General features: G+C 46.0%; 1 protein-coding gene and 1 non-coding gene across 8 annotated transcripts in view; both read right to left on the minus strand.

The window, feature by feature from the left end:
- NCAPD2 (non-SMC condensin I complex subunit D2) overlaps nucleotides 1–26,960 on the minus strand; it is an 80,014-nt gene that overhangs the window by 47,684 nt on the left and 5,370 nt on the right. For all 7 annotated transcript variants that reach the window (XR_010598930.1, XR_010598928.1, XM_065585930.1 and 4 more), the window contains exons 2-18: nucleotides 26,583–26,658; nucleotides 25,073–25,131; nucleotides 24,437–24,618; nucleotides 23,790–23,929; nucleotides 22,742–22,869; nucleotides 22,536–22,659; nucleotides 22,317–22,464; nucleotides 20,544–20,741; nucleotides 20,209–20,343; nucleotides 19,559–19,643; nucleotides 19,029–19,206; nucleotides 18,591–18,718; nucleotides 18,063–18,263; nucleotides 16,570–16,744; nucleotides 11,575–11,659; nucleotides 10,244–10,377; nucleotides 8,967–9,099 (exon numbers count right to left, since the gene is read on the minus strand). Coding sequence is in view for 5 of the 7 variants with exons in the window: in XM_065585920.1 (XP_065441992.1) it covers nucleotides 8,967–9,099; nucleotides 10,244–10,377; nucleotides 11,575–11,659; nucleotides 16,570–16,744; nucleotides 18,063–18,263; nucleotides 18,591–18,718; nucleotides 19,029–19,206; nucleotides 19,559–19,643; nucleotides 20,209–20,343; nucleotides 20,544–20,741; nucleotides 22,317–22,464; nucleotides 22,536–22,659; nucleotides 22,742–22,869; nucleotides 23,790–23,929; nucleotides 24,437–24,618; nucleotides 25,073–25,131; nucleotides 26,583–26,658 (2,309 nt within the window). In the remaining 2 variants the exon portion in view is untranslated. The remainder of the gene's footprint in view (nucleotides 1–8,966; nucleotides 9,100–10,243; nucleotides 10,378–11,574; nucleotides 11,660–16,569; nucleotides 16,745–18,062; nucleotides 18,264–18,590; nucleotides 18,719–19,028; nucleotides 19,207–19,558; nucleotides 19,644–20,208; nucleotides 20,344–20,543; nucleotides 20,742–22,316; nucleotides 22,465–22,535; nucleotides 22,660–22,741; nucleotides 22,870–23,789; nucleotides 23,930–24,436; nucleotides 24,619–25,072; nucleotides 25,132–26,582; nucleotides 26,659–26,960) is intronic.
- LOC112060497 (small nucleolar RNA U85) lies at nucleotides 24,698–25,009 on the minus strand. Its single transcript, XR_002889789.1, has one exon. It is a non-coding gene; the product is annotated as a small nucleolar RNA U85 (small nucleolar RNA).

Below are 26,960 nucleotides of genomic sequence, written 5' to 3' on the forward strand. Positions count from 1 at the left end.
GGGATGTAAAAGGTTAACCGGTAAGCACTAGGCTTACCGGTTAATCAACTGTAACCGTTAACCCTGGCAGCCCTGTGATGGGCTGGAGCTCCCGGGCTGGGTTGAAGCATCTCCCCTCAGCTCCGGCCAAGCTGGAGCAGCCCTGGCGCCACCAGGCCTGCCGGAGCTACCTCGGTTAATGATTAACCGATATAATTAATAGTTTAACTGGTTAAATTTTTTAACCAATATTTACATCCCTATTCAAGATGACTACATATTCCTGCTTATTGGTGGAACCTTCTCTACACAGTACCTGTTGGGGTACACATGCACCACCACCCTTCCACCACCACTCCCCATAGCATTCACAAACATTCCAAGGTCAAGGCTATATTTGTGTGTATGCATGTGTGTGTGACGGGTTTGGTCACAGAGACCCCCTTGGGACTGTCACCTGACATGCTGGAATTACCTCTGAGCCCATTTTCCCTGCCAGCTTGGGACTCCAGAACCCTGCCTTGTTCAGCCAGACACGCTAGCCTGCTGCAACAAAAACCCAGGTCTGGTCCACGCTCCCAAAGCTGCAGTCTTTAACCAAAAACTGATCAGCAGGTCACCTATCTCCAGCACCCAGTCACCCAGCTCCCAATGGGATCCAAACCCCAAATAAATCCATTTTTCTCTGTATAAAGCTCATGCAGGGTCAACTCATAAATTGTTCGCCCTCTAGAACACTGATAGAGAGATATGCACAGCTGTTTGCTCCCCCAGGTATTAATCACTTACTCTGGGTTTACTAACAAACAAAAGTGATTTTATAAAGTATAAAAAGTAGTATTTAAGTGGTTTCAAGTAATAACAGACAGAACAAAGTAAGTTTACCAAGCAAAATAAGAGAAAACATGAAGTTTAAGCCTAATACATTAAAAAACTGATTATTGGCAAATCTCACCCTCAGAGATGTTTCAATAAGCTTCTTTCACTGACTAGACTCCTTCCTAGTCTGGGCCCAATCCTTTCCCCTCGTACAGACCTTGTTAGTTCCAGCAGGCATCTTAGGGAAAAGCAGGGACTCTCTCATGACTGGGACCCTTTTTGTTCTGTTCCACCCCCTTTTATAGCTTTGACAAAAGGTGGGAATCCTTTGTCTCTCTGGGTCCCCACCCCTCCTAAATGGAAAAGTACCAGGTTTAAGATGGATTCCAGTATCATGTGACATGGTCACATGTCCGGTGAGACCCCAGCCTTCATTCTTCCAGGGCTGGCCTGTATGTACCCAGGAAGGTTTGCAAGTAAACAGAGCCATTCACAACCAATTGTCCTAGTCAATAAGAGCCATCAAGATTCCAAGCCACCATTAATGGCCCACACTTTGCATAATTACAATAGGACTTCAGAGTTATACTTCATATTTCTAGTTACAAGAATGATACATGCATACAAATAGAATGAACACACTCAGTAGATTATAAGCTTTGCAATGATATCTTACAAGAGACCTTTTGCATAAAGCCTATTCCAGTTACCTTATATTCACACACATAAGCACATTTCCATAGAACATTATGGAATACACACACACCACCCTCTATCACCTCAGTTCCTCATACCACTGATTGGGGGGGGGGGGGAAGAGAGGAAGGAAAGGGGACTTAAGGTATGACTGAGAAAGGGGGGAAGGCAAGTGGAAAGTGCAAGTATGCAGGCATCTCAAAGAATTCCATTTACAAGTAATCAATCTTAATTTCTTCAAGGGGCTCTGGATACATTCCCACTTACGTTTAATTTGGAAAGCAGTGCTAAGAATTTAGGAGATGGGCACAAAGTCCTAATTAAATAACAATTGAAGAACAGCTCTACCAGACCTAGCATTTGCTCTGGAAGCCAAATCTAAAAGTATAATGTTTAGTAAACGTATGAACTGACTTCCAAGTAGCAGCTTTACAGATTTCCCCAACAGAAACATGTTTAAAACCAGCAAAATATGATGCCACTGTCCTAGTAGAATGAGATCTCACACTAGTAGTCAGAGAAACTGCTGCTAACTTATAATATTCAAGGATACTATCTGGAAATAGTTTGAAAAGACACTTGATAACCCATATGATTCTTAACATAAGGAATAAAGAACCCAAAAGACTTCCTAAAATTTTTATTTCTATTTAAATAATACATTAGAACTCTTCTAGCATCTGAAGTATCTAAAGCAGATTCCCCAGTATTAGCATGTGACTTCTGAAAGAACACTGATAAATTTATTGTCCTATGTGAAACTCAGATGCTATTTTTGATAAAAACCTGGGATCAGGTCTAAAAACCATCTTATCTTTATAAGAAAGAAAGAAAGAAAGAAAGAAAGAAAGAAAGAAAGAAAGAAAGAAAGAAAGGTGGGACTGCCATCAATGCATGAAATTAACTTACCCTTCTGGCTGATGTTATAAACAATCATAAACACAATCTTAATAGATAAATAAATAACACTACGAAGTACTCAAGAAGGGTCTTCATAAGCATAGATAAGACCAAAATAAGATTGCATGTGGAAACTAGGTCCCTGAAGGGGGAATATATACTAGATAACTGCTTTAGAAATCTTTTAATCATATCATGCACAAACAATCTACCATCAAAATAAGACAAGCAAAGCTGCCAAGCACACTCTTAGATAAATTAGATAACCGCTTAGACTTTAGATACATTAACTATTCCAAAACATAAGGAATAAAAATTGTAACTGGTGACTTAGGCCTGGTCTACACTACAGGGAAAAGTTGATCTAGCTATGCAATTTGAGTTCCATGAATAGTGTAACTCAAGTAGATGTAGCTTAGATCTACTTACCGCGGGGTCCACGCTACATGGCTCCCGTTGACATAGCTTTCCCATCGACTCCCCTTACTCTTTTTGATCCAGTGGAGTACAGGAGTCGACGGGAGAGTGATCTGCCGCTGATGCATCAATCACCAGTTGTTGATCCCCCAGTAAGTGCAAGATTTCCCCCCATCTCCAAAAGACAAAATCTAGCTCATTTCAAGTGATAATATTTTCTTGTACAATGTTTTCTAGAGTAAAATGATATCCTGTTCCTTGTTGGTTCACAGTGTATTAGTCAGAGTCCAATAGTCCAGGCCTGTTCGATGAACAGTCTGGAAATCCAGATGAAGAATTCTACATGCTGCTTAGACAATAGGTCTAGAGACAAGGGCTCAGTGAGGTCTCCATTCATTGTCTGACGCATCAGAGGTTATTGTGACTAATGGCGAGAGAGGACTGAACAGAACTCCCTTCAAAACATCAGTTCTGTTCATTCACCACATCAAAGAATCTAAAATGTGCTGTGGCATGGTGACTAGCATATGAAGTTTATCCAAGTTTGGTTTGTAAATTTGAGCCAACCAATTTTGCACTGGACTCAGAGACGTTCAAACCAAACGACATAAGTAGTCACTGCCATATGACCCATCAGACCTAAAGTGAAAATTAATATCTGGGTTTGAGAACTACCAATCTTCAGAAATCTTTCCTTTGAAAGGAAAATCCTTCCTGCTACGGAGTTCACCACAGATCCTATAAAGATGATTGTCCGAGTTGAACAGAGAATAGACTTCTTGACATTTGTAAGCAGTACTAAATCTGTAAGGAGAAGTTTTAAACTGAATGAGTCAACAGATCTGTGCGCAAAGCCTACTTTACCAGCTAATCATTTTAATATATGGATAAGCGAAGACACCCTCTTTTCTAAGATATACCACTACCTCTGAAAGGCACTTTGTAAGGACCCTTAGCACCATAGAGAAAGAACCCTAGGACCTCAAACTGAAGAGGTCGGTCCCACGACAAAACAGAAGTACTTCTGATGACTGAGCTGAATAGAAATATGCATCCTAGAGAGCTTTGAACCAATCCATGCTTGAGAGTGAGGGAATGATCGAGGCTAGGGTTAACATTTGGGACCGAAACTTCCAGATGAATGCGTTCAGCTTCCTTATATCTAAAATAGGGCAAAAGCCCCATCTTTTCTCTGCATCAGGAAATAACTTGAATCCCATAGATCTTTAGGAACTTCATTTATAGCTCCCATCAGAAGCAATCCCTGAACTTTTGACAGAAGAACAACTTCGTGAGATGGTTCCCTGAAAAGGGGAAGGTTGGAGGAACTGAAAGGAGATAGTGTTTTGAACTGTATTGCATAATCCTTTCCCATTATTTCTAATTGACCAATGAAGTAAGCCTCCAATTGCTTGCAAAATGGTCTGGCCTGTCTCCAAACAAAGGGTAGAAAGGAATTTTGCAAGTTGGTCCTCAAATCTCTACCCTCACATCAAATCTACAAGCCATATTCAATGAAGAGGAGAAAGCCGATTGCTTCGACTTAGGTCCGGGCCTAAAAGACTTCTTTTGTTGAGACTGAGAAGTAGTAAGTTACTGGTGTTGCAGTTGCTGTTGAGAAATATGAAGATGATTGTGGATAAAATTGCCTCCTGTAGTGAAAAGCAGTAGATGGTTTATATTTTACTACTAAAAGGAGACCAAGTGATATACTGCTCTATCTGTTCTCAATTTCTCCAAAAGTTTGCCCCTTTTCTTACTAAACAGACCCTCACCCTCAAAAGGAAGATCTTCAACTTTAAAATCTAGCATCCACAGCCAATGAAGATCTTAACCATACATGTCTACAGGTGACAGCAGATACTAAAGCCCTAGCCACAGAGCCAGAAGTATCAAAAGCAGCCCTGAGGACTCGTTTTGCCACATTCTGAACTTCTAAGAGGATAGCATTAGCAAATTTCCTCTGATAATTCTAAAACAAACACAGTCATTTCCCCCCACACACACAGGTGAAACTGGTAGTGGGACATTACGGTTGGTAATTGGCTACTCTTTTCTCTTCTTCATCACTGAATATTACTTTCCTTGGAAAGGTAACGTCTTCCCTTCTCTATCAACAACAGTATGGACTTGACCAGACCTAAATCTGTTACTTGCTGTTGAAACTATCAAAGAATGTGGCATAGGGTAAATATGGAAATATGAAACTGCCCATGTGGGAGCTCACAGTTGGTCTGCCTTCTTAGAGATGGACTGGCAGGAAACAGGAGCAGCCCAAACTGCTTTAGCAGGTTGAAAGTGTATCCAAAATAAGCAGACATCATACTTCTCAAAGCTGCTCCTCAGATATCAAATACTGGAAACGATATCTCTTCAATAATAGAAGGCAAGTTCAAAGTAGATGCCATTCAGTCCACCAACTCATGGAATTGTGATTCATCCTCTGAAGGAGACAAAGCAGAAACAATGCTCATATTTTTATCAGGATACAACTCTGGTGGATTTGCAACTGGACCCAGATGTTCCAGGAGAGGGACCAATTCCTCTTCTTCCTCAGAGGATGTGTCTGGTACTATTGTTTGGGCTGAAGATGGATCTGGGGACATTGGATCTGAAAAGATCACTTTGACTGGATCCTTTTCAGCTAGGGCCTCACCGCCCAACCCATACTGTGGATGATCCAAAAACCCCAAAACACCTCTTCAGGTGGGGTCCAGTAAGGCCATGTTGCCCAGGACTGTCAGTCTCTCCAGTAATCTGGAAACATATCTATAAAATAAGGATATACAAACTGTCCATAAGGTTACAGGAAAACAGTTCTAGGTGGAACAAACAGACTGTTCAGGTCTTCTAAATCCATCTTTATCCTCTTATAATTGTAGGTCTGATTTCAGAGCCACAATGGCTCTTACCAGGGATAACAGCACTGTTGGGCAGGGAGGGGCATAGAAGAGAAATGAAAGGCAAAAAAGGTCTGTCTGGTGACCCAGCAGGAGTCATAGGAGAAGGAAGAGGGAAAAACTGATCTGGGGAAAACCTCAAAATATCCTCTCTCCTACCCACTTCTCAAGAGTAGGGGATTTAGATCTTGCAACCATCAAGGTCCTTCTCTTCCCATCCCCAAGCAATCTCTCACTCATAACCAGATGAATGATCAGATGCAGCACGGTGAAATGTCCTCTTTGGATCCAACATCAGTGCTGGGGTTACTAAAAACATATGCGTCACTGGACTTGGGGAAAGTTTTCTGTCTGTAATCCTGGACTTGCACGGGGATTGCGGAACCACCTCAGCTCTTTTAGCCATAAAAACTGTAGAAAACAGATTTGAATCTTAAGGATACAACAAAACTGATCCACAGGACCTGGCACTGCTAATATTGGCCATTTTCTACCCAGTCTTCTTCTTTGGAATGGAAATTAGTCAGGACAGCTTAAATATAGGTTCCTTAGCTGCAGTCTGAACAGATGATGCCTTAGCAGTTTTCATAGAAGGACCCATGTCACAGGGTACTCCACTCAGCATAGGTGGCACCTCCTCCTGGCTGCTCTGGGGAATAGCTCTCTTCCCAGGTCCAACAACTCCCCTTGTGGTCTCTCAACCAGTCATCTTCTCTCTCACTCTGTGGCCCCCCTCTTACTCCAAGACCTTCAGCTTCCTCTTTGTAACTTGGCCTGATGGCCAAGTCACTGTGAGGTTTTCCCCCTTCCGGGCTAGTTTTACTGGACCTGCTGTCCAGGTACTGCCATTCTGTGACTGGCTGGTAGGGGAATCCAGGCATGCCCACTACTCTGGGTTCCAACCCAGGAACCCTACAAGATGCAGCCATGGTCTGTGCAGTCCCCAACCTTGCTGCTCTCTCCCTCCCCTACTTCCTACCCACTTCCACCATTCTCTTTTCTGAGTACACCCTTCCCTTGGGCCAGGCTCCCAAGGTCCTGCTCTTTCCCTGGGTTCCCTTCTTCCCCCTCTAATACAGAGGGGATGCAGACTTCCTCACTGCCTCCATTTCTGTTGCCAGCTTCCTGGCTTTATACTAGCCCAGCCCATACCTGCTCAGCTGAGTGTCATCTTCCAATCAGGGGTTGCTTCTCCAGCTTAAGCCCTTCATTTGTGGCCTTTCACACTAATGGGCCCTTTCCTCCCTTTCAGGGCTGGTGTGGATTTGAACAACTCATCACAAATTTTATGAAGCAACTCCAGAATGTGGAACTTCAACAAAATCAGACAACAAGGACCCCCAACCACTTCTTAGGCACCTTAGCCTTACTTGATGATGCAGTACATGCCAAGACAGACCCCCTAGCCTTAGGATCTGAAGCCATCCCAGCCAAAACCAGAAGGCCTAGCAGTGAGAGCTGCCTTAATAAGGTGCACCTGCAATAAGTTCTGCCTCTCCTTATGTGCTCTGCATGTTAACACATGGAACACCAAGAAGAGTGGCCTTCTCGGAGGCACTTAAAGACATTTCACAGGGTCATCAGATACCAGGAAGACCACTAGGCAGGAAGCAAAATCTCTTGAAGCTTCCTGCCTAGATCTTTTTTTCAGATCTGCCATTCCACGGAACCCAACCAAAAAAAATCTAACTATTTAACACTACAACTGAAAAGGCACTAAGGTAGAAGAAAACCCTGGATCCAAAGGTTCAGAGCAATTCACTTCCATCTGGTGCTTGCAGTTGGAAGCAACTGAGATGATGAAGGGCGCAGTGCCCATTTATATAGCCTTGAACTCAATATTCAGACACTGAGGGGATGGGCAGGAGGGAGTGCATGTGGGCTCCAATAGGCATTACTTGGAGAAGGTTCCACGCTTAGGCAGTACTGGTCAGCACATTACCCACAAATTGGAATATACAGAGCTACATGAAAAATCCCGATTTATCCTGCTAGTTTATGAAAATCTCCTTACTACACATCCACAGATCCATACTATAGGTTTTGTCCACCACTGGCAAGGCTAGCTATACCCCTTTTCTGTCTACACCAGTGTCTGAATGAGACTTCCTTGTAGAATACAGCCCCTATTCACAATTTCAGAGGATTAATTTTTCTTTTTCAAATGTTTGTTTTCAAAGTCCAAGCAGCCAGTCTGAGCTTGTTGGGTCTGAATGTAAAACAAGGTCTTAAGTCAGAAGATAGATTCCATAGGATAGAATATCAGTAGACTGGATGTTAGACTGATTGGATCTGAAAAAATATCAAGGCCTCTTGGGTCAGCAAAGGCGCTCAATATCACTAAAGCCCTTTCTAAACCTTTTGGATGTCCCTGTGGGCAGGACAGAGCAAAAACACATTCAACAATCTGGTTGGCCATATCTGAGATGGGCTCTCCCATTGCATCACCTTCTTCTGGAAGGGTACTAGATAGCAATCTGGGAGCCTTTGTATTGGTCTGGGGAGCAAAAAGCTCTATTGTGTCCCAATTCTTGAGTCTAGGGCTGCAGCCACCTGAGTGTCCACCTATGAGGGACCACTTCACTTGCTGTATTCTCTGGGGATTGAGCCAGTCCACTGCACTGTTTGACCTTCCCTTTACATGTAAAACTTTAAATGTGATTCTTCCACCAATATAAACAAAGGTCTGAACCTGATGCTATGAGAGTTTAGGACACATGGTTTGAAGGAACAGACTCCCCAGCTGGTCAAGCTGGCCTCCAGCTCAATTACCACTCTGGAAGCTCACTGATGGGAAAACAATTAGCGAATCTACTGTCCTAGTTTCCACCAAATGAAGTTAGCCTTACCTTGCCAGTGATGGACAGAAATTGTTCCACTTATATCTTCCAGTCTACATTGTGGAGGAATCATATGGATGAGTGGACCTAGACTTGATAAATACCTATTTTCCTATGAATTAGATGCTCAAGGATAGATGATCTAACAATGGCAGCTCATAGAATCATAGAATATCAGAGTTGGAAGGGACCTCAAGAGGTCATCTAGTCCAACCCCCTGCTCAAAGCAGGACCAATTCCCAGCTAAATCATCCCAGCCAGGGCTTTGTCAAGCCGGGCCTTAAAAACCTCCAAGGAAGGAGACTCGACCACCTCCCTAGGTAACGCATTCCAGTGTTTCACCACCCTCCTAGTGAAATAAAGATGCCCAACATTTCTGGTTTTGGGGAGCTCACTTGCAAAGTACTAGCCTTACCTTGTTGCTGCTGGCAAGTTTGGAGATGGCATTGCATACTTCTTGGGCGAGGCGATAGTCTTCAATTACCTTCTCATCTAGCCCAGTCATCACCAGAACATCCAGGTTACTGCCCACAATCTCTGGCTTTCCCCTGAGTGGCAGTGGTTAGGGGGAAATACATGCAATTAGGTAGGGTTGCTCTTGAAAGTTTACATCAAATATGTGAAAACAGCCAAAGTTTACTTTGTGCCCCAGGGAAGAGGAGGGACTTGAGCCTGAAGAAACAGCTGCCAACTGACATCTCTGACTCAGCTGAGAGACAGTAAACCAAATTTCAGGGAGGTGGGTATTACATATGCTCTGGTGGGGGGCCAGCAGCATTGAAACAAGGTAAGCTAGACAATACATCACTATAGCTGAAACAATGTTGCAAACCTTTTCTCCCCCTCAAGAGCAGAGAAGGTTTTTTGGGTAATGAAGGGAGAAGAGGCAGCAGCTGACATCATTCTTACAAGAGGAGGAAGAGGAGAACAGAGTCCAGCAGCTCAGGGTAGTTCTGCTTCCTCCTCCCCTCCTGTGAAAAAAAATGGGTCAGTCTGCTTTGCAAATGCTGCTGAAAGTTACTCTAAGGCTGTGAAGAAGTAATATCTTTGACACTTGTGACATGATCTGGCTGCAGCCCCTGGGATGAAGGGTGCACTACATGGACCTCACTGGGGATTCTCCAGTCTCTAACATCAAGAATTCTGGAAACACCTGCCAGATGGATCACTGGCCGATGCAGTAGTGGATGTGAGGCCCAGTGGGGGCAGGTATGTGCTCTCAAGGGTCACTGGGTTGGGAGATAAAGAACAACTCCCCATGTCCCAAAATGTAAAACCATCTCCTGCCCTGACCAAAGTGGGGATGGAAAGATACATCTCACCTGCAATGCCAAAGTCTTCAAATACCCCTATTCAGTAGCTTCCCCCATCTATACAATGCAGCTGTAACTAGGTACCCAGAACTGTAGTATAACATACCATAAAAAAGGGAAGGTAGCCTAGCTTAGAACACAGGGAATTCAGTATCAAGTTAACAACCTAGAGAATCTGGGGCTGGTGGGACACAGTATTTCCATGTCTAATTCAAGTATTTATTTCTGAATGATCCATTTGTGCAGAAATCAGGGACCTTGCCACAGAATCTAGAGCCAGATGCTGCACCCCACAAAGGCGTATATAATCAACTCTGGGAAGACTCCTTGCTTTCACAGGATCAGTACTGATACAGAAAGACCTGAACTATGGGCTCACCGTGCCATCATCCCCAGCAGCATGACAGCAGCACGGCGCTCCAGTGATGAACACTGTGATTTCTTAGTGAACTGCTCCCAGAGCAGGTGGACCACAGGTGGCTTTATTTCATCTTTCTGCACAAACTCTGAGATCTGGAGAGAAAGGGGACAACAACTAGGGATGCAAGAATACAGCAAGGGGGACATGTTTCACACCCTCATGAGGGGATCTTATTGGGATGGCTAGATTACGGTGATATGACGGGGTACACAAACCCTAGACTGAAGGACAAGGGAGCTTCCCAAATGACCAATGCCTAAAGGCCCCTCCCTGAAGGAAGGGAGGGACAGATTCTGATGCACACAGAGGGAATGATTCCTGTCCATTTCTTATTAATGCAGTTTGTTTGGGTTTATTCCACTTGCTTTTTGTTCATGGACTACCCAGGAAGGAGAGAGACCTTAAAGCGGCCTGGCCAGAGGGCCAAGGTCACACAGAAGCAGAGCAGCATTTGGCACAGGGGCGGGCAAACTTTTTAGCCTGAGGGCTGCATCAGGTTTCCAAAATTGTATGGAGGGCTGGTTAGGGGAGGCTGTGCCTCCCCAAACAGCCAGGCGTGGCGTGGCGTGGCCCAGCCCCACCCTCTATCCAACCTCTCCTGCTTCTCGCCCCCGACAGCCCCCCCCCCAGGACTCCTGCCCCATCCAACCCCCCATTCCCTGTCCCCTGACCACCCCTGGAACCCCTGCCCGACTGCCCCATCCAATTCCACCCCGTCCTTCCTGACTGCCTCCCCTCCCCCCCCACAGGACCCCTGCCCCCATTCAACCCCTGTTCCCTGCCCCGAGTCCTATCCACACCTCTGCCCCTGACCACCACCCCGAACTCCCCTGCCCTCTCTCCAACACCCCTTGCCTCCCTGACTGCACTGCCTGGAGCACTGGTGGCTGGCGGTGCTACAGCCACGCCGTCCGGCTGGAGCCAGCACAGCACGAAGCACCGGGTCAGGCCCTGGCTCTGCAGCTGCGCTGCCCCAGGAGCTCGCAGCCCGCCGCCCAGAGCATTGCACCAGCAGCGGGCAAGCTGAGGCTGCGGGGGAGGGGGAACAGCAGGGGAGGGGCTGGGGGCTAGCCTCCCGGGGCCGGGAAGTAGAGTCCCACGGGCCGGATGTGGCCCGTGCCGTAGTTTACTCACCTCAGCTTTGGCAGGATACACCAAGTGGGGAGAAAACTGCTATGCCAAGCCCAGCCACAAGGAGGCACCAGCAGCAAGTCAAACCCTTCACAGTGAGCAGGACAAAGGCTCAAAATCTTGGACAGAATCTGATACAGGGTGGGACTAGTACTTACTATTTCCCCTAAGCACTGAATGGTCCCTAGCGATGCATCTACCATGAGGAGGGAAAGAGACCGCACCAGCCTCTCCGCCCTGGCCCTGTACAGGAGATAAGCAAACAAAAGGCAATTTACATGCAACTACCTCACAGATCCAAATCCTACACACAGCAATCCAGTTCCTAAAATGTAGTGTGCATGCACCCCCGTCTCCCAGCAGGATATATAAACATCTGGGAATAGGGAACCAAGAGCTGCTCACATGAAAGCCATTCTCAGAACAGAGAATATAAACACAACAGTAAGGTTCAGAAAAAGCATTAGGGAACATGCAGTGATCTCATGAGGATGGGGCAAAACATCTGTTTTAGGTCCCATGGGAATGGAAAGATATCCAGCAGCACAGTGCATCCTAGAACTGCACAAGGGTAGGTAATGATTCAAAAGGAAGAGCATCTTTACTGACAGTCGCACGGGCAGCTGTGGGGAGTCCGGCCGGAGTTGCAGACCTTCCACCTGCCCTCGGCCAGGCGGGGACATGGCTGCGGGCTGCTCTGAGTGCACCCCCGCCAGGCACGTGGAGGGTCTGCCACAGCTCCCCAGCTGTGCTCCACGCTGGCCTGTACGGGGAGGGTAGGGGGGGTCCGCCATGGCTCCCCACAACTGCCCGCCTGGCTCTTACCGTGGCCAGGCTGCGGCTTCGAGTCACCCTCCTCCCCAGCCGGAGCTGGGTCAGGGAGAGCCCCCTGCCCCGCAGGTCCCTGACCAGGGCAGGTGGAGGGACCCAGGCTCCCCACAGCTGGCAGCACGTCTGTCCCCTACCCAGCTCTGGCTGGGGAAGGGAGCAGCTTAGAGCCACAGCCCAGCCACCGTAAAAGCTGGACAGGCAGCTGCAGGGAGCTGCAGTGGACCCTCCATCTGTCCTGGGTGGGGGACCTGAGCAGCCCCAGGGCTCCTGTCCCTGCCCCCCAGATCCTTGACCAGGGCAGGTGGAGGGTCTGTGCCACAGTTCCTCACAGTTGCCTGCCCGGCTCTTACAGTCAGAGCCCTGCATGGATACAAAATTTGTATCTGCAGCCACGCTTCTATCTGCGGAAATGGTCTGCGGATATCTGCAGATTTGCAGGGCTCTACTTACTGACTCACTGACCAAAAGTACCATTGTATTCATAGCCTACACAATACCGTAATAATCTTTGTAGAAAGTATGCCTTGTGAAGTATTTGAAAAATAAAACTCTGTTCAATAACACATGGTGAAATATATGTAGCAATATTATTTGTAAAGTCATGAATGATGGTCAAAACCACACAGCTATATCCTGAACAAAAAGTGTGCATTAACCTGAATTTACATATAAGTCGTAAACAGGCTCCTCGAGAGAGAAGAGATGGCAAGAGACAAAGCAAATGTGCATTTCAGCGAACATAAGTGAGAAGAAAGAAAGAACATGGAGTCTGGTAGTGAAGGAAGCGCCATGTGGCCTTCTTTACAGTTTGAATAAACTTTGTTTTATGGGGTAACCCTCAGAAGAACCCACTTCAAAGGTTAACTGGACTACACAAGAAAGGGGCAGAAAACCCCCAAGCTCTCTTTCACTTAAGAAAAAGAAAGCAACCCATGACTTTGGGGGGGTGGGAGGGGGAAAGGAAGGGGAAGAGCAGAGAAATCCTGACCTGAGAATTTGGTCACCCATGTTGCTAGGAACACATGGTAAGGAAGTTATCTTGAACCAAGTCTAGCTTGTTAAGTTTTAAACTACTAGAAAGTGTTTTATCTTTATTTCTCGTGTAACCATTTCTGACTTGATTACCTCATACATGAATTCACTTTAATCGTCAGCCCTAATTTTATCGCAGTTAACTCACGTGATTAACCGCAGTTTTAATCGCACTGTTAAATAGAATACCAATTGAAATTTATTAAATACACCTCTACCTCGATAGAACGCTGTCCTCAGAAGCAAAAAAAAAAAAAAAAAAAAAAATCTTACCGCGTTATATCGAACTTGCTTTGTTTGATCCACCGGAGTGCGCAGCCCTGCCCCGCTCCCCTGGAGCACTGCTTTACCACGTTATATCCGGATTAGTGTTATATCGGGTTGCGCTATATCGGGGTAGAGGTGTATTTTGGATGTTTTTCTACATTTTCATATATATTGTGTGTTGTAACTGAAATCAAAGTGTATATTATTTTTATTACAAATATTTGCGCTGTAAAAAATAGTATTTTTCAATTCTCCTCATACAAGTACTGTACCGCAATCTGTCATGAAATTGCAATTTACAAATGTAGATTTAAAAAAAAAAAAGTGTTTAAACTTTAAAGCCTACAAGTCCACTCAGTCCTACTTCTTGTTCAGCCAAATCGCTAAGACAGATAAGTTTGTTTACATTTATGGAAGATACTACTGACTGCTTCTTATTTACAATGTCACTTGAAAGTGAGAACAGGCATTTGCATGGTACTGTTGTAGCTGGCATTGCAAGGTATTTATGTGCCAGATATGCTAAACATTCCTATGCCCATTCATGCTTCGGCCACCATTCCAGAGGATATGCTTCCATGCTGATGATGCTCGTTTAAAATAATAATAATAATAATAATGCTTAATTAAATTTGTGACTGAACTCATAGCGGGAGAACTGTATGTCCCCTGCTCTGTTTTACCCGCATTCTGCCATATACAATAACTCCTCACTTAATGTCGTCCTGGTTAACATTGTTTCATTGCTGATCAATTAGAGAACATGCTCGTTTAAAGTTGTGCAATGCTTATAACATTGTTTGGCAGCTGCCTGCTTTGTCCACTGCTTGCAGAAACAGCAGCCCGTTGGAGCTAACTTGTGGGGGCTTGGAATCAGGATGGTCCAGCAGCCCCCCTCCCCCATCAGCTCCCCTAAGTTCCCTGTGTGGCAGCTGCCCAGCAGGCTATCAATTGCTGGGCAGTTCAGCTGTCCCTCCCCCCATTGCCCTGTGCTGATCCTGCCCTCTACCTTGGAGCTGCTCCCGGGAGCCTCCTGCTTGCTGTGAGGAGAGGGGAAGGAGGGGTGCTAATATCAGCGTCCCCCCCCGCTTCTTTACCCCATCTCCACAGAGCAGGGTGGACACGACAGGGCTCGGAACAGAGGGAGCTTGCTGGAAGCAGCTACTGTCTCAACTTGTTGATTTACTTAAAAAGGCAGTATACTTAGAGTGGGGTCAGCGTATTTAAAGGGGCATTGCCCCTTTCTCTCACACACACACGGTATGTGTGTGTCTCCCTCGGTCTCACACGCACACACACGGTGTGTGTCTTTGTCTCTCTCTGCCATGCTGTATCTCCTCCCTCCACCTGTATTGCCTTGTAGAGTGTGAGGCTACATGAACATAACTACAATGTTAAGCGAGGAATTACTGTATTTCATGTTATAGTAGTCTCGGATGATGGCCCAGCACAAGTTCATTTTAAGAACACTTTCACAAAATGCAAAGAAGGTACCAATGTGAGATTTCTAAAGATAGATACAGCACTTGACCCAAGGTTTAAGAATCTGAAGTGCCTTCCAAAATCTGAGAGGGATTATATGTGGAGCATGCTTTCAGAAGTCTTAAAAGAGCAACACTCTGATGTGGAAACTACAGAACCCGAACCACCAAAAAAGAAAGTCAACCTTCTGCTAGTGACATCTGACTCAGATCATGAAAATGAACGTGCGCACTGCTTTGGATTGTTATCTAGCAGAACCGATCCTCAGCATGGACACATATCCCCTGGTATGGTGGTTGAAGCATGAAGGGACATATGAATCTTTAGTGCATCTGGCATATAAATATCTTGCGACACCGGCTACAACAGTACCATGAGAACACCTGTTCTCACTTTCAGGTGACATTGTAAACAAGAAGCGGGCAGCATTATCTTGTTCAGAATGGACCGAACAAGAAGTAGGGCTGAGTGCACTTGTAGGCTCTATAGTTTTACATTGTTTTATTTTTAGTGCAGTTGTGTGTGTAAAAATAAATAAATAAATAAATAAATAAATAAAAACCCCAAAAAAACCCACACCTATATTTGTAAGTTGCACTTTCACACAAAGATTGCACTACAGTACTTGTATGAGGTGAATTGAAAAATACCATCTCTTTTATCATTTTTACAGTGCAAATATTTGTAACAAAAAATATACATTTTGATTTAAATTAGAACACACAATACAATAAATGAAAATGTAAAACAGCCAAAATATTTAATACATTTCAATTGGCATTCTATTGTTTAACACTGGGATTAAAACTGCAATTAAAAAAATTAATCACGAATAATTTTGAGTTAATTGTGTGATATAACTGTGATTAATTGATAGCCCTAGTTGTAATTGAAATCAATACATTTGAAAATATAGAAAAAACATCCAAAAGTATTTAAATAAATGGTATTCTATTATTGTTTAACAGGGCGATTAATCGTGCAATTAATTTTTTTAATCGCTTGACAACTCTACTTAAAAGCCTATCTTCTTCAATCTAAATCAATCCAGTGTTTCGTAACTCCAGTTAAAGAGGCAAACCTTTACAGGGACAACAGACCTTTAATATCTGAACTGCCCGGGGAGGGCTGGACAGTGCAGAACACACGTTTTCAGGACTGGGAGTGGGTTGGGGACATCTGGCAAGTAGTAACCAATGCTGGTGGAAGCCAGAGTGTGACTGGAGTGTTGCCGACTGGCTGCTGGACCAGGGCTGCAGCTATATACAGACACACAGCCTGCATGTTGGCAAGCTGTTTGTGAGTGGCCCAGCTGGATAGCTACAACAGCAAAACATTGCAAGGCACTCCAGGTTGCAGGGCAGGCAATGACAACCCCTCAGTGGTCTGGATTGCACCCCAGAACTTCACTCACCCACCCCCATCCCTGCAGCTCAGCACCCACTAGCATTTCAGCTCAGTATGAAGTTTGACCACTGTCCATACTCCACTTCCAACAGCACCTCCTGGGAGATATAGACTCTGATTTGGGGGTTCCATACCTTTCTGAGTCCCCACTGGGGCTCAGGTAGAGCCTCCTGTAGGCGCTTAGCACGGTTTCTCTAATACCTGGCTCCTTAGACCATATAAGAGGAAGCATCCTTTGGACTCCATGCAGTGCCTGGGGGACACCAAACTGCGAGACTGTCACAAAGAACTCAATGGCCTCCTGCACCACTGAGGGGAGTAGAGAGAGAGGTCAGTTCAGCTTTACATAGTCTCGGCCAGAGACCTCATTAAGAAATAAATTATGCACCCATTGTTCTTCCAGCAAACCCATAACCCACATACAAAACAAACAAACAAAAAAAGACACTCCCTCTCCCCACACTATTGTCCCCTCCCCTGTGGAGCAGAGACTTGGCTGCTACAGCACTTTCAGCAGTGTCCAAACAGTGGCCCAAAAAAGATGACCTCCCCCAAAAAACAAAACAGAACAAAAAACAAACAAACAAACCCACCCTGTATTTGATTATGAATTGAGAACATTTCCAGAGCCATGGCCTACAATTTTTGAACAAAAGCATTTTGAAACAGATCATTTATTTTTCATAGCAAGTGATTTAAAGCAGCTGCTATTTCTTCCCTACTGCAGCTACTCAGCAGCATGCCTGCCAGCCACACACTGTTGTACAAGAAAATGGTATAACTGATCCAACTGCTCCATAGCCTCTTTCTCTATCAGGCTACAGGAGCCCCAGGCAGAGTACAATAAGGGCTTGACTGGCTCCATCAGAGATCGGGGAGCAAAGATGCTTCCTGTGGCCCCCCGCTGCTGCCCAGCAAACCAGAAGAAAAGGGTGGGGGGGGGGAGAGAAGAGGATGATTTAAGAAAAAAAAGAGAAGAAGCAGAGAATCAAGTATTTATAGCTTTCTGATTCTCCTCCCCACCTCTTACACAGGTTTAGCACAGCCTGAGGTCTGTTCCAACTTGAACCAGGTGGCTATTGCTCCAAGGGGCCATACACCAGCTGTGATTAGCCACAGCATAGCATGCACCTCCAGCCACTCTCCTCCTTGCTCCTCTGCACACCTGGGAACTGTGCAGTGTGGCAACGTAGAAGCCAGATATGCTGGCTCTTTGTCTATAGGAAGGAAACACCCAACAAGAGAGCTGCAGGGGGTGTCCACTACTTGAACACCACCCAAGCAGAAAATCTGTCCCTAAGAATTGATTGTGGCCACCTGACATTTTGAAATATTTTCAGCCTTCAGGCTGAAGAGGCTGGATCCTCTACATTTACCTAAAAAGCTTGCTGAGGCTTTTAGATACCAGAGGAAGCCCTTCTCCCCACAAGACTGAACTTTCCCCAAGATAACCCTTTTGACTGGTACTGTGAGCCCAATGTAAACAAGGTAGGCAAGCCCCCAAGGCACCTGTCCAGGCTACTCCAGTCCCGGCCTCTCCCACATATCCAAAATAGAGTTCTCATACACCAAGCTTAGGACCCTGGAAATCTTAATGTATAGGATGATCTGTGTCTACCCAACCTACCAGAGACAGAGCTTTTGTACATCATCCTGCTGACCATGCTCAAGGCTTCAGTGATTTTCATAGAGAAGCTGTGGGCATCTTGCAGATACTGCACCAGCATCTCCTGCTTAACCAGCTCAGATGGTGGCTGCTCCTCTATTACAGGGTCTTCATCCCCACTGCTATGCAAAGGATGTTGGATATTGTTTTCCAGGTTGGAATCTACACAGCAAGAATAATGATCCATAAACAATGCTGGGGGCCAGGAAAAACTGTTCTTTGACCTCTTTCCCTTCACCCCTGGTGACCTAAACCAAGAGCCCCTCTCCGAACAACACAATCTAACAGCAGCTCAGCCAGGCAGTCAAAAGGGAGATTTAGACCTAGAGCTGGATTCTCACCACAATGTCAGTGAAGTCTCACTACTATGGTATGGTGCAATACAAGCAGAGACAGGGTTGACTAAAAGGGATATAAAGTGTTTCACCTCTATAGTATTGGTATCAATATGGTTCCAGGACAAGAAACTAGCGGGCTCAGAAAAGCTACCTGTGTAGAGTGTCCTCAGAACGCCCAAGATCATGGTTTCCTTGTCACCTTCCAACCTTGAATTGCTGGTGAAAGGCTCCATCCCATGGAAGTGGCACACAGCCATCTGTGTTAGACGGATAGCATGCCTGGACAGAGATGATGCACAATAAGAAATCATCCACTGGGTGGGGAGAGTATGTCAGTTAAGAAATCCATCACTCAGCTTTGTCCCTGGACCTGTGGGACAGTGACTCCTGTCAGCACCTCCAGCCTACTGTATACACCAAAGTTCTTTCCACACAAGTCTTCAATCTCCCATATGGTGTTACCCCTTTCCCAGGGCTCAGACCTCACCTAACAATATAATTTCATATGGAAGTTCCTAGGGCAACCCTCTTCCCCAGATTGAAGGCCCCACCCACTCAACTGTGGTCCATTGGAGGGTCTCCCACTCACTTGTAATTTAACTTCCTCAGCAACTGTATGATGCGCTCAGCCGTATTCAGTGCAGTCTCCTCAACCTCTAGCGTCTCTTCCTCCTCTTCTCCTTGCAATGGGTGAAGGAGCTGATGTATGGTGGCCCTAAGCTCTGGCTGCATGGCCTCCCACTCCTCCTCTGGGGTAATTAGTGCAGCTATGAAAAGAGGGCAGAGGAAGGGAATGATACAGATATCCAGACCCATTATTCTAAAGTGAGGGAAACAGCTTAGACTGAGATGGGGTTGGGGTCCCGCATGCTCCTCTCTAGATCCCTGAGGCAGACACCACTCCCTTTGCTTACCCTTCCTAATCCTCCCTCTCCCTATGGAAAGCTTCTGATACTTTAGGCCATGCTCTAAGCCACAGAATCTCAAATGGATATGAGATTGGGGCAAGGCCAACACAGGTTGAGTATGAGCAAGACAGGAGATAGAATGAGAAGTGCACAGGAACTCCTGCTGGGAGGGCACAGTATATCCACTAGGAAGGGGAAAAGAGGAGATTACCAGTTTTTGCTGTATGTTTGTCCCTCATTTCTTGCAGCTTCTGCATCTCTTTCTTGAGTGGCTCAGCCAAATCAGTGCAGCTTAGCTGGGGATGTGAGGGGAGAATGGGAATGTTTCACTCTCTATCCTCCGTTTTCTTAACTCTTAGGATCCTCCTTGCTCCCCCACAGCCTGCTTTCAGTGCCCACTTTAAGTACCCCAGGCCCGTAGAAGACATCTGCTTTTGGAAGCTGAGTAGCTGGTTCTAGTCCACTTCCCAGAACGGGGGCTGCAGTAGGTTGCCTGTCTGTGAAGCTAAGCAGTTTGGGACGAAGTCTAAGTGAAGATTGTGCAACAGCATGAGCTCCATGACCTAGGGATGCAGTGGAGCAAGATCCCAAAGTCTGAACCAAGATCTCAAAGAAGAGTCCCCACTGCAGACTCAAATCAAACTGGGGCAGGTTTTCAGAGTTAAGAGGCATATACCATGCCCCGGCATACATGCAAGCTGCACGAGGGGATGGAAAGCCCAGATATTAGGGCACCTGGATATGAGGAAAAACAAGGGAGCCTCCAACCTGAGCCACAACCAAAGACTGGTGACCACTCTCTCCCTGGGGGCTCCTGCCCCAGGGGAGGCACAGAAATTCCAGCATAGTACAAAGGGTTACCTTGCAGGAGAAGGGGTTGTTTGAGAGAAATGCAGCCAGCAGCTGGATGGCATTCTTAGCCACTGTTACTGATCTGTCTTGGAGACGGCCCACAGCCAGAGACACCACAGCCTGGAACCGAGCCAAGGGCAGGGCCTGCAGCAAAGAGCAGATTGAAGAGGTTACCCAAAAGCCCTGGAGAAGTTAGATGCAATCTTTCATTCCTCACTCTGGGAAGGCTCTGCAGCCAAGTTTCCTCAGGCCTCTTGCTGGGCCTCTGATGGTCTCCCTCACCCCTCCCTTCACAGGAGAGCAATTCAAAGCCAACCCCCCAGTCCCTTCACACAGAGATTCACCTTCCGCTGGACAATCCGGGTGAAGAGCTGCAGCACACGGCTGCGCACAAACCCATTGACATCACATAAATGGGCCTGCAGTGTATCCAGGAACTGGTCCCGAGTACCCCTTGCAGCTTCCTCTAGCTGATCTCCACTCAGCACCTGCAGCAACATCTCTGCCATGGCTGTCAGGATGGCATTTCTCATCACATAGCTCTGAAGAGAGAAAATGACTTCATTATACTGGGAGTGAAGGGAGGGCATATTCCTGTAGCCCCCATCCAACCAGGACTCATGCTAAGACAGCAAGGATGGTCCAGTGCTTATGGCACCTAGTCTGGGATTTGGGAAATCCAAATTCAATTCCCTGCTCCATCACAGAATTCCTGTGTGACAACAAGCAAGTGTAGCGGAGCCCAGGAGGCTGTGTCCCAGCCCTCCTATGCGCCTAGGTCTGCAGCACCCAATCCGTGGAATGAGTATCATTTGTGGCCTTTGAGAATGACTTAAGAAAATTTGTATATGGTTATGAGCTGAAGGTAAGCCACACCGTGCAGTTTAAATAAAAGCAAATCAAGTTCCTTATTATGGGGAGCACCACTTCCCCCACAGCCCCAAAATAGCTGCTGTTCTTTTCCCCGATGCATTTTCTCAGCAGTTCCCCTATTGGCCAAATGCTGCATCATGATGAGGAAAGACAGAAGTTCTGGCTGCTCTATTGGCCAGGGTTGGCAATTTCTCAGGAAAAACTAGTTTAGGACAGGATGCTGTAAATACCATCTTAAACCCGGGTTAAACTAGGAAAAATAGTTGCATCACCATCCAGCAAGTACAAAACAAATCTTTTCAAACTTTGAATACATCCATTCAAAAAAACTGAGGAATAGGCTCAGTCAGTCCACTACGTCAAAGTTGGTCTTCTGCTACAGAATGCTGTATGGCCAAATGGACTTGGGTGGTAGTCTGCAATTTTGCATGCTTCAGATTCCTTAATACTTCAACCCTGTATTACTGTCAATTCCACGTAATCAAATGTTTTCAACTTTTGTTCATATAATATTGAAAACTGAAATAAATCATAACACATAACTTCCTTTAGAAAATACTGAACCGGAAAGTATAGACATTCTGATGTTCAGTATTATAATTACATAGGAGTATTATGCGCACTGAAGTTTTACTTTTTATTTGTACAAACCTAAATTAAATCTACAAATCTATTGCCATATGTAACCGCAACTTGAATATGTAACTAAAGCTAAGTGGAATGTGATATGCATTAGTGAAACAGTTTTTAAAATAGAAAATGCCTTAAATTGGTACAAACCATGATTTTACCTGGTACAAACCACCTCTGGCAAATACCCACGTCATCCCTGCTATTGGCTGCTTTCTTGCCTGGCTGTGGGAGCCCCAGTGAGGACAGCATAGATTAGCTGGTTCTGCCTGAGCCTAGCAAAAGATTTCTCTCCTCACAATCACCCAGAAGGGCAAACAAAGCGCCAAGAACCAAGAGCCAGTTCTCTCCCCCATCCCCAATTCTCTGCTGTTGGATATTACCTATGCTGGGGGAATTCTCAGCATGGTACTTTCTGCAGTAGTTCCTGCACGGTTTGCATCACCAGAGCATGCAGGGAGTGGAGCAAGGCAGAGAATCTGCCTCAAAATATTGATTGCAACTCCTTGATCTTTGTGAAATACACTCAGTCTTCAGGCCAAAAGATTGGACACCACTATGGTACACATTCTTTCCCCTGGATATGTTGTGCTTTGCCCCTTCCCAAGCAGTACCTCTCCATCCAAGTGATGCAGCAGGACACTCATGTTTGACAGCACTATCATTGGGATTTGTTCAGCCAGTTCTGTGAGAAAGGCAGCATAACCCTTCACTCCGGAAGCATCCCGAGTCAGATCCTGTGGACATTTCTGGCCAATCTCCCTGCAAAAAGAAATAGTCAGTGCCCAAGGCTGCCGGGAATGGAGGGGGCAGGGGCTTGGAGAGTTTCTCACCTCAGCAGCTCTCCCACCATGCTCTTCATGCCATACTCCGTGGCCCACAGGCTCACAGCCCCCGCAAACACTGGGGCTACATGTTCAAAGTGCTGCAGCATCTGTGTGATCTTCAGAGTTGCACCTGCCAAACCAGAGGAGGGGAAAAAAGGGTCAGGGGATACACGAGGGGATCCCACATCAGGAAGGGGAAGTGACAGACTCACTGAGCATGTGGTCATAATGAGTCAGAGCCACAGCAAGAAGATGCATTACTGCCTCCCGTGTCGCCCGATGCTTCTGGTGGCTGATGCTGGGCTTCTCCAGAATGCGGTAACAGCTGCCAGTCACTAGGCTGAGAGGAAAATAGGGAGTGATAAAGAGACCTGACACTACAATCTGACAACCCCACCCAAGAGATCTGAACTGGTGGAGCCTCTAAGTTTCCATCTCCTCACTGGGGGGAAAGGGGGTGAGCAGAGCTGTTGCCTTGGCTCCAACTTCCCAGTGTCCTAAACAATGAGTAAGGCCCTGTGTAAATAATTTCATGGACTGCATGAAAAAAAATCATGAAATTAGCCCAATGCCATGATTATTCCAACAGCAGGGAGACACTTCTACCTACTCACTGAGGCTGCAGCTGTTCATCATGGACTAGTGGGACAGTTCCATTCTGGGGAGTGGAGGCAGGCAGAGGTATCTCAACACATGGCACCAGGTGGTCTGGCTCAGCCTACCCAGCCCAATTCACTCCACCCTAGGCCATCATTGCTGCTTCTTGTCTAGCCAGCAGGGAAAGGGGGTGGCACTGAGAACACCTCTCTCATGTTGGGGGTGGGAGGAGGGGAAATCACAGCAGTTTGAAAAGGGTAGGAGAAGGGGGGGATAGAGACTCAGGAGCCGTGCCTATCCCAGGAAATTCAAACATTTACCTGTGACGCTGCAGTGAATTAAAGAAAGAGAAACAAAAGATTTTTCTCAGGGCCTTAGCAGTGAGGTGTCCATGCTCATAGATCCCTCAGCACTGGGAATGGTTCCCAAACTTTTTCCTTGGTTCAGTCTTATCCTGTTCTCCCAAATTTCTTCTCAATCTATCTCCCTACTCCCCTAAGGTTCACATCCTATAGATTGCCTTTGAATGAGGTGGGACAAACTGATTTACCTATCCACGTATCGTCTTACAAGTCAGCCCTTCCAAAAATCTCCCACATATAGCTCACCCCCTGTAGCCTTCCATCCTGCCTTCCTCTCCCCAGCATTCACTTCAACCTTTACCTGATGAATTCCTCCTCCACCACCAAACCACACCACAGTCGACGGAGGTTCAGTTGCAGCAGCTGTGTCAGCAGCTGTAGGAGTGGCTGCCTCTCTTCCTCCCAGCAGAAGCCTGAGCCCGTGGTGCAGTTCTTCTTGCTCTGAGGAGATTATAGGTATTCACATCAGGCAGTATCCCCTTTTAAAGCTGGAGGCGACACTCAAGCTTTACAGTAATGAAACCCTTGCCCCAAACCTGCCGGGAGCCAAAGGGCTACACCAAATGGAAGCAGCTGCTTTCCCTAATATGCGGGGGGAGAGGCATGTGCTTGGGAGGAAATGCTAGTATACTGGAACTGCAACAAAGGCAGACACAGAAGTGGGAGGCAGCACAGAGAACAGCCTGGACATTTAAAGATCAGTGGAGCATTACATGCTGTGATATGTCCTGTCTCCTGAAGCTGCTGCCCATAAGCATTCCTTAGAGGTGCATGTACCACAGCCTGGCTTTCCTAATGTCATATTGCCCTGCCCAGCATCCATATGGAAAATTCCAGCTATGGCACTGAACTGAGGGTCATCAATGTGTAGGAACAAAGTTGCACAGAGTCCAGTAAGTTTATGCAGCTCCATTTTCATAAAATCCACCCCCATGCTCGCATACATACCTTCCCACTGGGATCTAGCCCTGACAAGCCACTCTTGCAGGAGTCTATTTCAAAGGCCTCCACTAGATGAGTCAGTACATAGCAGTTCATTTTAAGAGCATTGAGATGAGTGGAGCGGTCTGAAGGGCTCAGGTCAAGATTATCCAAGATGGAGGAGAGGTCACTGGAGTGACAGGACACCACTGCAGGGAGGTGAGAAGGCATAAGCATCACTACCCATACACACCGAAGCACCCACTTCCTTTGTGACAAACTCACAGCAGCCATCAGATTACCAAAGAACTGTGCTCATGCCTCACCAGCCATAATTTGGGCTACACCCTGTGACCCAGGACCCAGAGATGCTAAGTTCACCCTGTCCCCATCCCCTGCCCAGCTCCTAGGATCACTTGCTAGGGGCAGGCATATCTCCCTCCAGGAATGAAATGGAAAATGGGACTTCCTGTTGGTCTGCCCTTACAGCGAACGCACACAACTCTGCACTGCCTGCCAAGATTACAGACCTGTATCAGGGATGGGTGAGGGTGCAGCCCAGCCAATGGGGTCACATTTGCCTTTATATCATCATAAAGCTGCAGGGAGGAAGCAAATATCTCACCATCCCCTCCACAAGGGGAGAAGGATCCTCATACCTACCTTTCACCATCAGCTCCAGGGCATCCTCCTTGACGGCAGCATTTATAGATCGGAAGTGGCTGTGAGGCAGACAACAGATGACAAAAATACAGGATGACCACTGGCACTAGGCCTAGTTCAAGACTGTAACACAAGAGTCTTCAGGAGCAACTCTAGACTTGTCTCCTAAACCTAGTCCTCTCCCAACCTGCCCACATTTGTGACTAGAGGGATCAATTTATGAGACAGTTCAAATAGGTTCTGCGGAGAGTTTCCCTGGAGAATTTGGAGATCAAAGTAGTAATTAGTAATTTTTAACTCATTGATGGGTTTACCTGTAATTTCTCAGAAAATTCTGTACTCAAAATGCATGTGCTAGAGTTTTGGGAGGATACACTATATTTCTCCTCAGGTAACAGACTGAACACCTACATTAAGAGCAAAACTCTTACTATAGTATATCAGCACCTCCAAGACAGGCCTCTACACATACACAAAGATTTCATAGAAGAACATTTTAAAATGTTACAAACAAAACATAAACAGAGTGGATCTAGGTGAGCGATAAGAATTTATTGCTTAATAAGCTTATCAATTAGCAAATACCACTTCACTTTTGAGTACCAAACACTTAGCTATGGTCTGGAAATGCAAATTATTTGAATTAGTGAGAGTCTGATATTGTACTAACACAAAAAGTTACAAAAGACAAAGGCAATGCAAGAAGTTATAATATGGTAACTAAGGCCTTGTCTATACTTGGCAAAAAACTAGGACACCATTATATACCCCTTATTGCCAGCAAAAGTTTTGTAGACCTAGATTAGTACAAATCAATAGATGTTTTCCCACTACAAAACTATGGAAACTGCAAGATAAGCTGACATAAGGCTGGAGTGAAAATTGCTTAACACGGAATTCACATACACAAACCATCACCTAATGCTATTCAACAACCAGCCACCCAGACAAACCAAATGTTTATCCTGTAATAAAACTCACAAACAGCTGTAACGTACACAACCATACCAAAAGATGTCAGTTTTGTCCTGATGTTGAATGGGAGGGGGGGTGGGAAGAATGGCCTACCTAAAATATTTGTGAGATAGGAAATCTGTGTTTCCTGCCCAGCTGTAACATTCCCTTCCCTCCAGGAACTCCCAAATTCCAGCTCCACTGCAGCTTAACGCCCTCTCCTTCCTGAGATGGCGTCTGCAGTAACCAGTTAAACAGTCAATGCTTATGTTATTACGTCACTAGTATCCCAGTGGGATCACCGCAGGGTGGGGATGGGTTCATGCCACTCACAGCACCAGGCCCTACTGCACTCAGGAAGAGGAGGCATCTATAAATGGACCCGGCCAGGGCCTAGCCCCATCTGGATACCTCTGCAGATACACCCAGGACTCTGTTCTCCTGAACCCTTGGTAGGAGCAAGAACAGCAGTGCTCACTACTACTGATCACCATCACCCCTGAAGCCCATGACCAAGCCACTTCCCCCCCACCCCTGCAGGGCGGGGTATACTCACTGGAGTAGACTGTAGAGGGTGTCAAAGTGCTGCAGGATGGCCAATGGCCCTTGCACCTGGAATGCCCCCCGGAATTCTGAAGAGAGAGGGAGACACAATTAAAACACAATATTGCCAACTGCAAGGGATCAAAAATCATGAATCAAATGCCAAAAAGTCATGAGATTGGCCCCACAAAATCATGAGATTTAAACAAACAAAAACTATCAAACTTTTTTTTTTAGCCTCTTGACTTTTTAACTCCCCTCCACTCTTTTGGCTATATGTGATAATTTCAGGATGCAAAGAGCCTTTAATGGACACAAAATGGACACCCCCTCTCTGGCTGCTCAGATGGAGATTCCACTTATCCTCTCCTCACCCCTAAGATAGACAATG

The sequence above is a fragment of the Chrysemys picta genome, chromosome 1 (genome assembly GCF_011386835.1).
Source record: "Chrysemys picta bellii isolate R12L10 chromosome 1, ASM1138683v2, whole genome shotgun sequence".
NCBI classification, from domain to species: domain Eukaryota; kingdom Metazoa; phylum Chordata; order Testudines; family Emydidae; genus Chrysemys; species Chrysemys picta.